The 17,500-nt window shown below is 48.4% G+C and overlaps 2 protein-coding genes across 6 annotated transcripts in view; both read left to right on the forward strand.

Annotated features, from left to right (window-relative positions):
• Positions 1–3,972, forward strand: part of LOC125959651 (P protein-like) — a 9,850-nt gene extending 5,878 nt beyond the window's left edge. For all 3 annotated transcript variants that reach the window (XM_049692481.1, XM_049692479.1, XM_049692480.1), the window contains exons 3-9: positions 653–830; positions 936–1,356; positions 1,430–1,909; positions 1,977–2,092; positions 2,167–2,305; positions 2,372–3,291; positions 3,361–3,972. In XM_049692481.1, coding sequence (XP_049548438.1) covers positions 653–830; positions 936–1,356; positions 1,430–1,909; positions 1,977–2,092; positions 2,167–2,305; positions 2,372–3,291; positions 3,361–3,445 — 2,339 coding nt within the window. In that variant the 3' untranslated portion in view covers positions 3,446–3,972. The remainder of the gene's footprint in view (positions 1–652; positions 831–935; positions 1,357–1,429; positions 1,910–1,976; positions 2,093–2,166; positions 2,306–2,371; positions 3,292–3,360) is intronic.
• Positions 3,973–4,780: 808 nt separating this feature from the next.
• LOC125951245 (P protein-like) overlaps positions 4,781–17,500 on the forward strand; it is a 47,450-nt gene continuing 34,730 nt past the window's right edge. The window contains exons 1-3 of one of the 3 annotated variants that reach the window (XM_049679936.1): positions 4,781–5,788; positions 10,050–10,789; positions 11,191–12,188. In XM_049679936.1, the coding sequence (XP_049535893.1) occupies positions 12,091–12,188 (98 nt within the window). In that variant the 5' untranslated portion in view covers positions 4,781–5,788; positions 10,050–10,789; positions 11,191–12,090. The remainder of the gene's footprint in view (positions 5,789–10,049; positions 10,790–11,190; positions 12,189–17,500) is intronic. The other 2 variants (XM_049679935.1, XM_049679940.1) reach the window with 2 other exon arrangements.

Here is a 17,500-nt window from a genome sequence, read left to right on the forward strand (position 1 = left end):
CCAACTGGCTCATGCAAATTGAACAACAAAGGCATTGCGCGAGAGTCCATCGCGTAGCATCAAGCGAGCAGCAGTGAATATCTTATTCGGAGCAGATCACACACGTGCGCTCTTACGTCCAAATCTCACCACAAAATGCTTGCCTTCCTTAATCGACACCAATTGTTGGTTTGACCATCAGGCAACAGTGGCGCTAGCATGAGTTCTTGCTAATTCGGAGCGTCTCGGTTGTGAGTTGCTTGCATGAAAGCGAAAGTGTTGGTTCAATGGACGCGCGGACAGCACGTTCTGCGAAATCCGTGGCCAGTTCGCAGTTGACATTTTGATTAGTACAGAGATATGCTACGATCTATGATTGATTGTAACACTGATGTAAGGGAGGTGTGGCTTACGGCGGTTCGGTTACCCGATACGATAATGATCGAGTTATACGATCAGTGCGGAAGGTGATATTTCGTTTTTCGGTTCGTATCGCATCTTTGTGGTCGCAGTTTAGTGATGAATGACTCTTTATTAGATGCTGATATTTCCGCAATTGGCCTTTTATGAATCGGAAAGTTGTAAAGGCCAAATCGTGCAGCAAATGGTGTCACGGCATACCCATTCATTAATCCATTCGTATCTGTTCCCCCTTTTTCTCCCATTTTAACAGGAGGCAGCAATGAGGATTCGTTTCCAGAGATCCAAGGCATGGAAGAGGATGGAGGCGATGAGGAAGACGAAGAAGAGGAAGAAGAGGAGGACGAAGAGTACGAGAACGAGTTCATTACCATCAACGTAACCAACGAGGAGGGCCAAAACAAGGAGATCGGTCACGTGAAGGAAAAGAAGTAAGTTACAGTTGGATCCGTCGTAGAAGGCCTTCATTTGCGGCGTACTAATCAGTGTCCACTTGTTGTCCTTTCGATACTCCACCCGACGTTCCGGTGCAAAAGAGAAATTCCGAAACCGCATGTGCATCACTTGGCCGGTCATTACATCGGGAACATTACGCCTCCGAAGCACGACGAAATCAATGATACCGGGCAGACGAATCTGGACGAGGATCATCCGTTCCGGAAGTACTCGAAAATCATCTGCCTGTTCATTACGTGGTTGCTGATTATGGCTTTTATGGTGGTGAAGGATGAGAAGCTGGTCGCTTCGAAGCATCTCTCGATAACGCCGGACAGAACGAAGGCTTACATACTGCCCCATCTGCCCCAGAGCAGCCGGGTAAAGGTGACGCTCGAGGGCACATTTCTGAGCGAACCGTACAGCAACATCACGGAGAACTACCTCACGGTCTATCTGCAGATGCTCACCTCAACATTGGACGTTAATCTTACAGAACCGTACGCAACGAGCTCAGTCAAGGTAAGATAGTGGGGAGCTCGGAATCTTTGTGCCGATCCATTTGGTGTAAATGCGATCGCGATATTTTTTTCAGAATATCAGTGAACCTTGGCACATCCCAATCGTACATCCGTACCTGTTCGATAGTGCACCGATCGTGAAGGAGCAACGGCTACTGGACATCGCGGACAGTAGCTACGATAGCATGCAGCAGGCGACCGGTGCATTGGTACGGTTGATGATCAAAAGTAATATACAGGCCAGCATGCCGATAGCGGTGCAGTACGATCAGTCACCGGTGAATCGAGATGTGGGCGTGATCTATGCCGCGTTTGTGCTGATCTTCCTGTACGTGCTAATTATCTGGGAGATCGTACATCGTACGTTTGCGGCTGTGATTGCATCGACATTGGCCATCTCCATTCTCGCCGCGCTGAATGATCGGCCCACGATGGAGGACATTGTTGGGTGGATCGATGTCGAGACGATCCTGTTGCTCTTCTCGATGATGATTCTGGTTGCGATTCTGGCCGAGACCGGTATCTTTGACTACATTTCGGTGTACATCTACAAGGTAACACGTGGCACGTCTTTCCATTGAATGGGAGTCGCTAACTGCTTTTCATTCCTCTTTGCGACAGATTACAAATGGCAAGATATGGAGTTTGATACACTGTTTATGTTTGTGTACCGTGCTAATATCTTCCTTTTTGGACAACGTAACGACAGTTTTGTTGATGGCACCGATCACTATACGGTAAGGTTTTGCATTCTCTGAAGCGTAATGGTGCACAGCTTACTTTGATTACATTTCCCCGTTTTGTACAAAAGACTTTGTGAGGTTATGGACATGAATCCGGTACCCATACTGATGGCGATCACCGTACATGCTAACATCGGCGGTACAACCACACCGGTAGGCGATCCACCGAACATTATCATCACCTCGAACCAGTACATTTTGAAACACGTAAGTAACTGCAGGCCCTCCACGACTCGATGCAGTTGCTAATCCGATTCTCGATTCCATTTGCAGGGAGTCACTTTTCTTAACTTCACCGCACATATGCTGGTCGGTGTGATTATTGTCGTCATTACTACCAACATCCATCTGCGCATCATCTACAAGAACATCAACCATCTGCGCATGCACGAGCCGAAGGAGCTAAAGGAGCTGCGGCGCAACATTAAGGTGTGGGAACGGGCTGCTGGTAAGATCCCGCCCTACTCCAAGGATGCCAACCTGGTGCGCGAGACACTGATGAAGAAGGTAAAGCTGCTGCGTCATCAGTACAAGAAAAAGATGACAAAGGGTACGGTACCGGAGGATATCTATCGTTCAACGCTGGAGGAACTGCAGCGTGAGCATCCGATTAAGAACCGCCCGTTGTTGATCAAATCGGGTGTAGTGTGCATCTTCATTGTGTCACTGTTTTTCCTGGAATCTATCCCGGAACTACGTCGGCTATCGTCCGGTTGGGCCGCACTGCTCGGTGTCGTCCTACTGCTGATCATCTCGGACAAGAACGATATGGATGCCGTGCTGTCGAGAGTCGAGTGGCCCACGCTGCTGTTCTTTGCCGCCATGTTTACGCTGATGGAGGCAGTGGAGCGGATGGGACTGATCGATTGGATCGGTCACGCAACGGAAACGATCATTCAATCCGTTTCGGAGGATCTTCGGCTAGCGGTGGCTATCGTTATTATCCTGTGGATATCCGCTCTTACATCGGCCTTCGTCGACAGCATCCCGGTGACGGCGATGATGGTGAAGATTGTTGTTGCGTTATCGGAGAAAGCATACCTCGGATTACCCCTGCAGCCGATGGTTTGGGCGCTAGCATTTGGGCCGTGCCTGGGTGGCAATGGTACCCTGGTCGGTGCCTCGGCGAACGTTATCTGTGCCGGCATTGCCGAACAGCACGGTTACAGGTTTAGCTTCATGGATTACTTCAAGTAAGTAACACTAATGTTGTGCATATGACACGATGGTAATCATTTTCTCTCTTTCTTTCTCTTGAATAGACTTGGATTCCCGATCATGCTGGTCAGTGTGATTGTCACCACGGGGTATCTAATAATGGCACACGTCGTCTTCGCCTGGCATTAGGATTCCTGCATTGGAAGGTCCGGGAATCGTCTAGCTTAGTCCTGCCAGTCAGTCAAATTACTGTTATCATCTTTCCTGTACGTCTCTGCGTGTTATTGATAAACTATTATCATCGATGTTGTTTCACAGAAGCAGCATCACTATCCTTCTCGGGCTATCAGGTCAGGGAGAGAAGGACCACCGAGTCAACGCCGATTGGTGACGTTAAACTTTACGCTGGAAACGTAATACAAAACTTAAAAACACATTTTAGGGACCTGCTAGGACAGAACGAGAATAACCAACGAAAAGCTTTGCGAAAGATTCAAAATCAAACTCCCATTTTTGATCCCACGTTTACCGAATTACCGAACCCATCTCAACAACTCCACAACATTTAGAATATACATCCTTGAAAAGGTTCCAGAGGTTCGTGTGTTAGTGTGTCTGAGTGTATTTTGACGATTGATTTCGTTTTCTGTTGTCCACGGAATGGGGTAATTTGCAACACAATTTTAGAAATCGTGAATAAAGCATGCGCCAGTTGAACAGAACCGGGTGTTTTCAGTGCCGCCAATGCCACCGATCCTCACACCTTGCACCTTGCGAGCAAACAATGATTTCGTTTGTTTATTTCGAACCGATTTTTCCTCGATACCGAAGTGGAAAATGATCGATTTACGCTACGGTCAACAGTCCGGCCTGCACTGACGTCAAACAGGGGCTCAACATAGAGACACTGACCAGAGCTGCGAAACCGCCATCGCACGCGCCGATGATGGATTAGCTGACCTTCATACACTAGGCTGTTTACGTTGGCAAATGGATCTAAGAAAGGGGGGGGGGCGTGTGGCATTATGTTTATGTTGATGCTCGGTGCACGGACTGGTGAAAGAATTATTTGTTCGCCAAAATGCGCTTCATTGCCCTCGGAATGTCCTGTGGCACCTTGCTGTTGGTCTAATCCAACGGGAAATCGCTTCATTTCCGTTCGCAAACTGCGCGTCTGTTGGAAAAGGTGACGCCATCTGAAGGGAAATGATGGAAATAATAACGAGTGGAGAAGTTATTCCAGCCCCTCGGTGGTGGTGGTTTGCGAGAGCAATTTTCCGATTAATTTCCTCGCCGTGCATGGTCGTAGCATGCCAAGCCAACCTCAACAAGTGCTCTCTCTCACACTCTCTGTTTGTTGGTCTCTCCCTCTCTCGAGCGTGCGCATGGCTGTGTGTGTGTGTGTGTGTGAGCGTGAGTTTTCCATCTTCGGTAGCTACCGAGCAGGATACCATCCAAGGAGGCGCTCTATTGGGAAACCGTTTTTCAGTTCTCCAGATTCAACGGTCCGTGCTGTGTGTGCCGCGCCGTACACCGCCAACGTTCCTTGGTGGGTGGTGTCCTACACCACCACCTCAGCTACCACCCGGGACGGGACTCTGGGACTCTTCTGTGTTACGCGGCTCACATCACAGCTTATTCGTCCGCGTCTCAAGTCGTCGTCAAGCGCGAGACAGCCGCCGCCTTTGATTTCTTTTGGAATTTTCCTCTTTGTGTCGTGCGTTGCAGAGTATCAATTGCCAACTTTCGGGCCACTGCTCGGATTCGTCCCGGTATTTTCGTTTGTTTTTAGTGACCCACCCGTGGCCACACTCGGCCTGTACTGTAGTACGGTTTCCTTTCGTCACGGACTCGACGTTTCGGAGAGGGCGTGATTTGATTAGTGTGCACTTCAAACAAAAATCCTTCCTGTGCCGATATAGTGGAGCGGAATCGGAAGGCACAGTTTTCACAGTGGCCGATCCGTTGAATGTGGGGCAATCAAGCGATACCAAAAGGCTAACGAGAGACAAATTTGTGTAATTTTGTGTCACTGACTGACTGACGTCGTTGTCGTTGTCGCATAGACGATTGTCGCCGGAAATTGGTGCGTGATTGATAGTAATTTGAACAAACACCACCACGGCTCGATACAGAGACGACCCCAGACTGACGCCGTCGGAAAAGTAGCGGAAAATGTGTAACCAAACAATGAACAGTCGTACGGACAGCCTGTGTCCCCAGCAGCAGAGCTCGACCGGTACGGCTAGCCCATCTGGTGAGGACGACGAAGGTGAAGGCTGTAAGGGAGCTGAGCTCTGAGGGAAAGGAAGTTCCGGCAAAAGTCACTCACCTGGCAATAACTAAAAAAAAAACTAGAAAACTCCTCCTACCGGAAACGCGTGTGTGAGTGTGTGTAACGACACGTAAAGAATCCCAGATTATTATGCTCCCATTCAGGCATTTACCGTAATGTCCTGGGCCCTGGAAACTGTCGGTCGTTCGTTATGGCAGTAATGAGAGTGCACTAGACGGGAAAAGCGGCCGAGAAAGGTAAGTGATACAAGCATTTCCATTTAATCAGTCCGTGCTATCTGTAGGTTCAATCAGCGCTAGTGTGCGTACGTGTTCCGATATCAAAGAGCAAACAGGGTGGCTTGAATATTGATTCCTTTTCGCTTTTGATGAATGATGATCATCGCACGATAAGTTCCACTGATAACCCTTGATAGCGAGCTACCGTACTAATTACTCCTGTTTCGAGGGGCTTGTGAGAGGGATGCCCGTATTGATAAAGCACTTCAAACATTCCAGGTGTGTTCCCCTTAATGTCTCTGGCGAGCACATGTTGGGCATCCGAATGCGGCCGCGTCCAGTGTGGCGGCTAATTTTGTCGTCGTGACGCCAGCGAGAATCATGGCGTGTTTGTAATTAGGGACGTAGACCGTGTCAACCATTCCGATGTAGGGCTTCATGGCCACACTGAGCTGGTGCTAGCAAACCACAGCTGTTTCGAATCTTCACACCATGGCTGGCCATTCACAGACCTCAGCCTTATACCGTCTTTTGGTCTTGAAAGTAAATTATGGCTACCCGAAGGACGGTAGAATGAGTTCCCACATTATCGACAGGTTGACATATTCTTGGTGACTCCAATTCGTTCTTCGCTAGCTATCGTCCTTACCTGCCTAGTCGAAGTTCACTCCTGGCTCACTAATGTATCTCGATCGGCTTTGACCTGGCCCTGGTTAGGTGCCGTGGCCATGAGGCGCACCAGACACAATTTGAGGTGCAAATTTTTGGTCTAAAAATACGCTCGCATAAACAACGAGCCGTCGATTATACATACGGCTTTTGCTCCTGTATACGGATTATTCGAGGTTGCGGAAGTGCCAGCGAGCAAATCGACAGCTTGACGTAACTGGAGTACCACCGGAAAAAAGGGGAGGGATCAATATCGCGCGCACGTTCAAGTACAACCGCCAATACAGTCTTCGAAGAGCAATCAGTTCCATCGTGAAGATATCCACCTTCAAAGTATCGATCCAGAAGTCGAAACCAGAGATGCAGAGCCGTTCGTTAACCTTTTCTTCCATTGGCCACTGGTGGCCAGTCGTGGCGTTCCTGCGAGGGTCGTGTTTCATCTTCAACCGGCAGGATTGCGGTCACGCAATCCAAGGGGTGAATGATGTAATGAACGCTATTAGAACGAGTTTTCCGAGGAAAAGCGTTCTCCGGCAGTTCTCCATCATCATCTCCGGTGAACCGGTTACCAGGCTGTTGTTCTCAAATATTATTTCAAACCTTCGCTAGCCTTTCCCAGGGCACCACCATCATGCTTTGGTTTTTGTTTATCGAGGAATATTCCAAGAGGAAAGGCGAAGAAGGCGAATAAAATACTAACGAACGCTTGAAGCGTTCTGAAGAATCCTGATGTAATAACCGGAAGCCCCACACCCAGCAGTAGCGGTCGGTTTTGAAAAATGAAGTCGTTATCAATTATGGATGCCCTTTTTTGGATTTGAACACGAAAGCCCCGGTTGCATGGTTTGGGAGTGAAGCGAGCGATCTGGGAATAGGCCGCTTGTTAGTCAGATGTTCCGAGTGTTATTACCAATTTAATGAAGTTGATGGAAATGTGCTCCCGTTAAACCGGCTTATGACAGCCGATCCAGTGTAAATGAAGAGCCCCTCTGACGCAATGCGATTCCACGAGCAGCTCGTGATGTCCTGTCTGTTGATTTGGTCTCAATTCAAGAGATGGTAATGAGAGATGGAAATGTAAACAGCGACCAAGTCCATTTGGTGAACCACGCTGCTAGCCTAAGGCCAATCTCGTACGTCAACGAGACAACATTCTGCGAATCGAAACGTATTGGGAGTTTCCAAATGTCTTGAGGCTCCCTCTGCTCCTCCTTGGATGAGCCAGGGCTAAAATAATTGCGTCTATTACTGTCACAATATTGACACGAATCGAACGCAGTGAGTGACAAAATCGTTACCGACACCACCATCATGACTCAGGCTGATGACGTCGGTGGCGGTTTCGATCGTTCCATCGCATCTTCCATCATCGCAGTCGAAATGGTAGAATCAACTGCGCCATAAAACCGTTAGAATTTTCCACGAGTTTCCCCCGTTTTCCTCTCGTAAGATACCCTTTACAATGTTGCTTGCCTTGCACGCCCTCCTCTTTGGTGAACTGCCTTGCTGGCCAGCAAATGCAAAACATGAATCGTAAATAAAAGATCCTTTGCATCCTTTTGAGCGACGAGACGTCCCCGGTGTGTGTGTGCGTCTCTCTCGATGGTCACCATGTCAGATGACGCTTGGGGCACTTCAATAGATTGTGGACTAAAGACGGAACAGGGGACTAGAGAAGAAGAGGCCACCCTCGCTTCACATGTGACGTGCGCTGCACTCTCTGCCAAGGACATCGTTCATCCAAATAAAGCACCGCTTCAGCGAAATGGCTTCTCTCACCGGTAGCTTTTACCGGTAGGGACGATTCAGAGGAATCTGTGTCACTTGCAACGTCCCAGACCGTATCCTGCAAACCGGAGATTGTGCAGCGCCGTGTCTATGCGCCCATGCGCCTAGCGGCCATTGTCCGTCCGATGTAACAGTGTCACAGTAGAACGGTAACTCGACGGTGTGCTCACTAGGGTGAGAGGGTGAAGATGCTGCCTCCCCCCAGGTGGCCCAGATGTGCATTATCCCATCAATTTGGAGAGGCTATTTTTAGACGATCGTCGGTGCGCTAGTATAAAGCGAAATTTGCTGGCCGGTAGTTCAAGTGCACACAGCCTGGCGCACCACATGAACACCGACGCCCTTTCGATTCCGGGGTCCCGAGGAGTGAGCTAAACGGGAAGAAACTTATCTCGCAATGCGGCTGCCTGGTTGACATGATGTGTTTGTGGGATACGAGGAGCGTTTTGTGAGCGAAGGAAGCAGGAAAAGTTTATTATCCAGAACGCAGAAGGTACCCTGCCCTTCCTTCTCTGATTGTCCTTTGTTAGTTTGCGGAGGTTTCAGTGTTGGTGCAAAAGTTGGTCTGGCTGTAAGCTTTTCTTCATATTTTTACACGACCACTGTCAAGGACGAATTTTCTCGTGACTTGGAACGACATATGGAAGGTTATGATGGAAGTCGTGTTCTTTTGATTGGCTTTTGTGTTGGATCAGTGTCAGATCAAATGGACGTCGAGATGTTCGGAATAGAAATGAGCATCAGGATAAAGTTTGCTTCGTAGGCGAACTGCTGTCGGATTTATTATGATGCCGATCCTGTCCAGAGTGTCTATGGCCAGTAAAAACATCACTCGTCGCTCTTGCTCGTAAATAATTAAGCAGCAACGAATTCCCCATTCGAAATACGGATGATCTCGTGGGGTGAGCGCATCCCGCATCATTCATCATTTATACGCCGCGTGACCTCCTTGGATCGCTTCCAGACTATTAAAGTGCGAAACAGAAAATGTAGTCCACGGTACGGTACGACACTGGCCGTCATTCTCGCACCGTCAAGCTGGTTAAATGTTCTGTGGAATCGCACCGTGCGGTTATGCCGTGGAAATTATGACAACTAATTGCGAGGGAATCTATTCTCGGGGCTCTAGCGTTTGCTTGCTGAGTGCGCTAGCCGGAGTTCTTAATTTAACATCTCTCGGTCGGTCCGTCGTCCACTTGATCGTTGTTGTTTTGACTGAAGAATGATTGTACTAGCGTTGTATGGGGTAAGCTATAGCTCTAAATAATAAAAAGAAACAAATAAACTGCCGGAATGTCTTTGTCTGACAGCATAAAACTCATCATGTTTGAATATTTTAATGAAGCTCTAGTGGGGTAGGTCAAAATAGAGCGTGCGTTTTGGTATTCACAACGTCCAAAAAGAGCCACTTTATTTGTTCTGCTATCACATTACGTTAAGCAGAGACACTCTGTTTGCTCTTGTTGAACAAAAGAGGAACTATTGATAAGAACCATTGACGGGCGAGTTAGTTTTTACTCCGTTACGCATGTGGATCGTCTTATCACCAACATTTTGTGAGACGCACAATTTATTGTAGATCATTGGTGGCTGTATTTCTCGCCCTTCACTTCTAGGTTGATAAGTCGGGATGGATTTAGTGGTTTAATTACGAAAAAAAAGGCGACAATCCAACGCCAGGCGATAAGAGGCATAATGATTTACAATCCTTCTGTCTGGGAATGAAATCGTTTCCTGCGTTGCAGACGCGTAAAGGCGCGACAGACTGTCAAGTGCACTAATCGTTCGTCTTTTTTACCCGCATAAATATATATATTTTCAGAACGCCCTCCTTTGGCCACCATTTCGGATTGAACCCACCACCAATACATAGCTCGGTCGATTAGCGGCCGGCACGCCAGACGTCCTTCTCTGCTAAACTCCGTTCGTCCGTCGATTTTCAATCTTCGCTCGCTGTGCATGTGAAAGAGTTCCATCCATCGTCGTACCAGCCGGTTCGATGGTTTAACTTTCGGTGATTAGTACCAAGTAGCTGGTTAGCCAAACGCAGTGCAGTGAAACGCAAATACGAAACCATCATCTTCGTAAATGCTCACTGCGAGCGCGATCATGAGCTGTTGAGGAAAGCGAAAAGAACGTTCTCCACCCAGTTTGGAGCAGTGACGGTTGGTATACAATAGAATAACGAAAAGTGTAACACAAACCGCGATCATCATCGCATCGAAAGCACATGGTTTAGTGAAAAGTGTTAAGTGAGAAATAGCAAAAAGTGTCTGCAGGGATCGTCAGGTTTCAAGAATTAGTTGCATAGCCACTGCAACCGACTGACCCCGCGGTATCTGGTAATCGTAAATCGTGTTTCTACCTTTTTGTGAGGTTACGTGCTCGTAGTCCACGTAATCGGGTGTAAAGTTTTCCGTGTGGTAGTATATCGGGAGGCTGCTGCATCCCGTCGTGCATCGCGAATGGTCGAAAGTAACTCAAGCAGCGCCCAGGATCGCAATGATCGCCAATCACCGTCCGAGAACGGAGCAGCAATGAAGGCTGGCAATTTCCTGCAAAGTAAGTGTGGCTCTATTAAAGCTAATGCGATGTCCTTTTTCAAGAGATTAGGTTTTCCTACGAACATTAGCAGAGAGTATTTCGAACAAAAACTCTGTTGCTACGTAAACTCCATCACTTGCGGTAGCCGTGTTCTGGCAGAGGTGTTCCAGGCTGCTAGATGGCTATAGTAGTGTATGTCTCGCAGGCACAAGTAGCGTTTACACATAGTAGACACATCTTTGTAGAGTATTTGTAGCGTCACGCCAAAAAATGAAAAATGAAGAAATTACATGAACGTATCAAAACGTACCAGAAATCGATTGAAATTGAATGTCTTTATTGGAAATTTAAAATTTTAATACGAATTGGCATCCCTCAAAAACTAAAGCCGCGTTTCACTGTTTTCTTCTACCTTTCAGCAGAACTTCTTCACCATCACCATCATTAGTGACCTCGGTTTTACCGACCCCCCGGTGTAACCCGGTAGCGACCAACGGCAGCAAGCACGCTAATGCCAACAGTTCGCATAACCAATTGGCAAGCATACAATTACACCATCGCCGCCTCATGAAGGCGGACCGTTCTCGTGCACGATATTAGAGCAAGCAAAGCAAGCATTCCAACCAGCACACCAGCTAGAGACCAGCATCACCGCCATCGCTTGCATCTAGCTGCACGATCCACTTGTGATGAGCGAGATCGCATCATCATAAGCCAATCATCATCACCACCATCATCACTATTTTGCCAGTGCATCGGAAAGCGCACAGAAGTGCCCATCACCATCATCATCATCATCATGCTACCCATCATTACCTGCTGTTACCGCCCATCCAGCCTCGTGTCATCGTGTTTGCCTTAAAGGAAGAAAAACCAAAGACAATTTTTTTAAAGAAACTCTTCATAATCCGTTGGCTCCCTGACTCACTCACCATTTTTCCCTCTCGGTGTGTGTATGTGTTGTGAAATAACTTCTGATGGACTGATAGAATTGGTTAATAAAACCAACGTACATCCTCAACCATCCTAACCTCAACCCGGTGCTTGGCGTGCTTTAACGCGCCAAACAAGTCTTAGATCGGAAGCAATCGTTTGAGCAGCAAGGCCCATCAGTCCGGAAACATCTTCGTTTTCCGGTGAAGCACACTAAGGGTGAAGCGAAGTACAGAGGCGGCTCTAGCACAAAGCCTCTAACCTTCTCGATCTCGAAGAGAGAGAGAGAGAGAGAGAGTAGGCATCCTCTTACCAGTAGGCGGCGGCACGCAATCGAGAACGCACAGACCGCAACGTTGGCGCACCGGAAGCCGAGCTCGTCGGAAATGCCGAAAAACCTTAGACCACCGACGTCGACTAGTGCGTACGGGCGCATTGGGGTGCCCGAGTCGGACGATTCCCTGCACAGCCAGGAGGTGGAACAGTGAGTTGAACTCTCTTCTTATCTGTCGTTGTTTGTGTTGTTGTCGTTGTTTAGGGGTCGGCTGCTTGCTCGTCGTGTTTGTTTGATGTTCGTTGATGTTGTTTCCTACATCCTTCACTCTCCATTTCCTTTAACTGTGCTTTTCCCCGGAACTCGATCCTTTCATGTAGCTTCTTCTGGGATATGAGACAAGCTGCAGAACATCCTCTAACCACACACGAGGACGAGAATTCACTCTCAGGTGCTCTGAGGCGACATAAAAACATGTGTCAAGCGGTTCAGGTTGAGATGTTTCACCAGATGTTTTAATTAACTCATTAATTACGTTCGACGAGTACTAACCGAAACGGAAAACAGAGAATGTGGGATTACAGCATAAATTGGGAAAAATTCTCCAAATCTTAAATGGCATCTTAAATCACCCGAGGTCCCGAAGTCAATCGGCGTAGCGATTGAAGATTCTTTTCCTAATCAAAAACGCACTAATCGAAAGGCAAGCAAGGCTCTGGGGCGTAAAGATTGATCGCCTGGGAGCACTGGATCCGTGAACCAGTTAATTGATGGCGCTATATGTCCCATTTCATCACGCATCATCTCACGCACCACAGCGGAAAGTTCCTGGTGCGCCGGGCCCGATGATTGATCGAAATTTGAACGTTTCGTTCAACTACGATGGCCACGGCCACCATTCCCGTCTTACGTTGATTGACGGTAAATGATTATAATCATGATGGCCACGTTGATGACGATAATGATGATGATGATGGTGATGCTGATGAGTGTGAGTGGCGCTGCTGTACCCTGACCACGAGCAGTGGTCAACACACTATTCACTATCCAGGAATCGCATACACTCACGCCTCGTGTCACTCGCTCGTGGGAGAAGGAGGTCGCTGGAGATGGCCGCCTGCCAAGCAGCCAGCCAGCCAGCTACCCAGCCAGCCTGTTCGTGCGGCCACAACAAATGGATGATTATTATGATTAATTGATGCGATGTTGCTGCACTGAAGAGGTCAGCGATGCGAAGGGCCGAATGTCGAATGTAGCAGAACGTTCTACGACGACGGCGATGACGACGACGACGTCGACGACGATGAATCATCTTGAGCACGTGACCGAATGTTACATGAAACAATGTTGTAAGGGGCTTGTTCGTGTTTTCACAATTCTCTTCGCGAAGACACCTCGCTTCACCTTCAGGTTGCATCATGCAAGATCAATTGAAAGATCGCTCGCTCGAAGGTTTCGAGGAAGGCTTATCATGAAGCAAACTGGCGATAGCGAAGCGAACACCAACATCAATTACCACAATTATTAGCACGCTACGGGGTACACCTCCAAAGACCGTGACAAGAATCCGTGGGCTTACGCTGGGTCTTGCGCAAAAAGCAGTCCGTAAATTGAACTGGATTAGGAAATCGCTCTTTCCGGGTTGCAAGACCCGCGTAAGACGCCGAAGTAATACAGTGTCGCCTTCCCCCCCTGGAAAAGGTCAAATACGATTTAACCTTTTGCGTGCTCGGTTCCATGCTGCTGCTGCTGCTGCTGCTGCAGAAGTTTCCGCCCCAAAAACGGATCCAAACGGAGGATGATGGAGAGCAATTCATTGCGAAGTTGTACAGCAACAGCACGATGATGCTCGATTAATTATTCCCAAAGGAGGAAAGAGGATGCTGCTCACCGATCTTAGAAAGGTCAATTCGCGAGCGTTTAAGAAAATCAAATTTTCATGACGCCACTGCGGGGATCAGACCAGACTTCAGGCGGAGCTGAAGACCGCCGTCTGGATCCGGTGTGCGTTAGCAATCGCAGCCGCTGGGAGAAATCGTTTCCGTTTGATCGTTTTCGAATTGTTTTCTTTCCAATTTCCATGATTGGATTGGCGTTCCCTGAGACCAGACGCGCTGTTTGTTCGCTCACGCCGTTATAAGCTGTGCTGTGCTTGCCGTTGTCCTCCTTGAGAAGCTAAGAGGATCATAAAAATGAACACACGAGGTCCCTGGCAGCAGTTGGTGGTGCGTCACTTGCGAAGTGCGAAGGATGCAAGGAAGCGAAGGATGAGTAAATTCCATTCCAGCGACGGTTTGATTTCGACAGCAAATGACCTTCACAGATAATTTGCGAAAAACACATTTTGATGAGCGACAACGTCTTCTTCAATTTGATGCATGAATTGACTATTACTGTGTCACTTATTCCCGAGCGCGGTTTAGCAAGAAATCAATAACAACGACAATTTCGATGAGAGTATAGTCGGCGCAACAAAGCTTGACCTGACCTTGTCACCTTGGCTAGATGTTGGTCGAGGGAAGAAAAAGAATTTCCGCGGAACAGAATAACGGAAACAACCGTTGGCGAATTCACGGTTGGCCAGCTAGTAAGTAATTAAATTTTTCTTCCCGCTTTCTATGGTCTGCGCCAACAAAGTTTGCCACTTCGTATCGATCTTCGCCCCAGCGTACCGCTCCGGTAAATTGTTTCAACTTTTGTGCTTCAGTAAGCAAAGGCAAAGTTTTGCAAGCGCGTACCTGGGGGAGGCCGAAAACAAGGAAACCAGGAATAAGAGGGACAAAGTAATGGAAACACTTTGCGAGCAGCTTATCCCAGCCGTTCGCCGACAAATTATTCTCATAATCCGGACGCATCACGCTTCTTTTCTATCTTCGCACAAACGCTGAGCAGCACAACGGCGACTGGCTAGACGTCTGGACGAGCCGTTGCCTAGCAACAACGCAACAACTGGTAGCTCCGAATGGTGTTTCCTTCGGATTCAAAAACGGGCGCCTCCATTCCGGGATCCAAAGCCAGCCCGGTTCATGGTTCGCTTTAAAATAATAAGAAAAGCATCGCGGTCGGTCGACACGCGCTTTTGGGAAGTTGTTCTTCTGTCCCCCTCCCCCAAGGTGTTCTATCGGGTGACTGGTGTTCAGGTTGTCTTGTTAGCTGCCGCTCATGATTTGTTTTCGAACAGTGTGGCCCCGCTTTGGGAGTAAACGCTCGGGCGGCACCGGACGTCCGGAAGTTCTGGGAATTCGGCTCTTGGGAGTTTACCTTAGCGGAAGAGTTAGAACCGTGTTGCCAGGAAGGCTTGGCTTGGGTTGCGTTCAAAGTCCACAAAAAGCTGCCAACCAGCTGTGGGCAATTGAATTACATTAAACGAACGTCCAATGATTTGCGACATCGCGCGACGGAAAGTACTTAAGTGAAAAGGTTACCTCGGTTGTTCTCGGTTGTTCGCTCTGCTGCAGTGGAAGGAGGGCGGTCGAGAGGACGACCGAGAGGGCACACGAGCATAAATTCCCTGGAAACACCTTTCTTTCGTCGCTTCCAGTGACTGACACGCGACCGTGACCGTTCTTTGGTGACATTCTCTGGCATCCCGCTACCTCTCACCCCTGCTGCGCCATGTGGCCAGCTGCTGGAAAACAGGATAAGGTAGGTGTAGGGCTTCTTGTGTACGACAAAACATCGACGTATGTTGTGCTGTGTCGTGGACATCTGCAGGTGGTCTTTGAAAGGTTCTTCTGATAGCACGTGCTTCGTTGTGGGTCCCCCCCGGGGGGGTCATGCCCTTCTGTCAGCATTGATTCTTTTCACTGAAAGGTTGCATCCACGTGCAGGTGGGCTGCCTGTGATTGATGAATGGAATACCTCCCCTTCCCCCAGAAAGCACTGTTTGAATGGCACTTTTCCGTCTCGAGAATGAGTCTCGCTGCGATCAAAAGCAAACTTTCAATTGATTTCCATTTTGTAAAACATTCAATAAAAGACCTCCTGGGGCTGGTGTTGTGATGGTCGAGTGGTCGCCTTGTGCGACCAGCACCTTGGCTTTTTGCTCGCTAATCCATTTGATCTACAATTAAAGCGTGACACCAGCAAACTGGGTCACTCTAAATCGTGACACCGTGGGATTCAGCTCATCTCAGCGGTGAAGATGCATCCGGCCATCGTTCTCCACTTTTTTGCGTTGAAACTGAACAGTCACAGCTCCCAGCGCTGCTACTGATCTCATCTTTACATGCACAGCGCATTGGGTGAAGGACGAAACGCGCGAACCCCGAACAAACACACACACAGAGCGGTCACATTGTGCATGCTGGCCACGTGGTGCAGCGCATCTCGTAGCATCTCGAAGTTAATATGTCGTACAGTACAGCGCGAGCTCACCCCTGGCACCGAACGCTCCGGATCAATAAGTGGTCGACTACTGTGGCCACTGCTGTATACTCGACGCACGCTACGGCAGAATTCGCTGCAAATGTGCTGGGAGTGATGCAGATGCAAATGCGCAACGCCACTGGTCGACGTCATCGTCTCGCCATCGAGTCTAGGCCATATTGATGAGGATTGTGTGATTCTCGTCAGGGTCCCGGTGTAGTGACGCGATTAAATTGAAATGATAAGAGACCGGGGCTGGAATTGAGTAAGTTATTGCCAGTGGCATTGGGCAGGCGATTAGTCGGTTCGTCCGCATCATTATCGTCCCATTGCACTGTAAAACAATCAACATTTGATCGAGTTAACTGTCTCAATCACAAGCAGCAGCTGCTGCACGATAGCGTATGAGCTGCAAATGTGTTAATGTTTATGTAAATCATGTTGTTAGCCGCATTGCGCCGCTTCTAATGCAGTACGTTGTCCTCACACACACACAGGACGCATGCACAGGTCGCAAGTGAACGCCTTCAAATGGCTCACCATGATGGGGTGCAAGGCCACAGGTCAACACTAACTTTGTAGTTCGATTGCACGCCCTCGGTGCTGCTGAAGGACATTAAATTTTCAGTTCCCCCTCTCTGGCACGCTGTTGACCTCAAAGTTTTTTTTTGGGTTGCATTATTTATCGTACTTTTTCGGTTCGTTGTTTTTAGTTCGTGGCATGGCAGGACTCGCGGGTTTAAGGTCGTATCCCGTGGATGTACGGAGGTCATGCACACACACACACAAACATACACAGCAGGCTGCTACATTTATAATGCATGGACTGTTGGCATCCAGGGTCGGCTCGTCGCAAAGGTCGCAGTAATTAGTGCTAATCGAAGCACTCGGTTGGACCCGAAATTCCCAACCAACGTTCCTACAATTATGGTCGTTCCGACTTTGATTGGAACGGGTGAACGGAGCTTTCGATGAAAACGGAGGTAATTTCAATTCCGAGCACGTGAAAATGGTTTCGGAACGTGTGCTGGTTCCGCTAAGTGGAATTCGATTTTCGCTCGCCAGAATTTTCACCATTCGTGGAGGTTGGGCTTTGGTCTGGGGTAATCTTTAAAATGTACCAATTGATTTTTCGCTTCTTGACGTCATGCGGC

The sequence above is a fragment of the Anopheles darlingi genome, chromosome 2 (genome assembly GCF_943734745.1).
Source record: "Anopheles darlingi chromosome 2, idAnoDarlMG_H_01, whole genome shotgun sequence".
Lineage (NCBI taxonomy): Eukaryota > Metazoa > Arthropoda > Insecta > Diptera > Culicidae > Anopheles > Anopheles darlingi.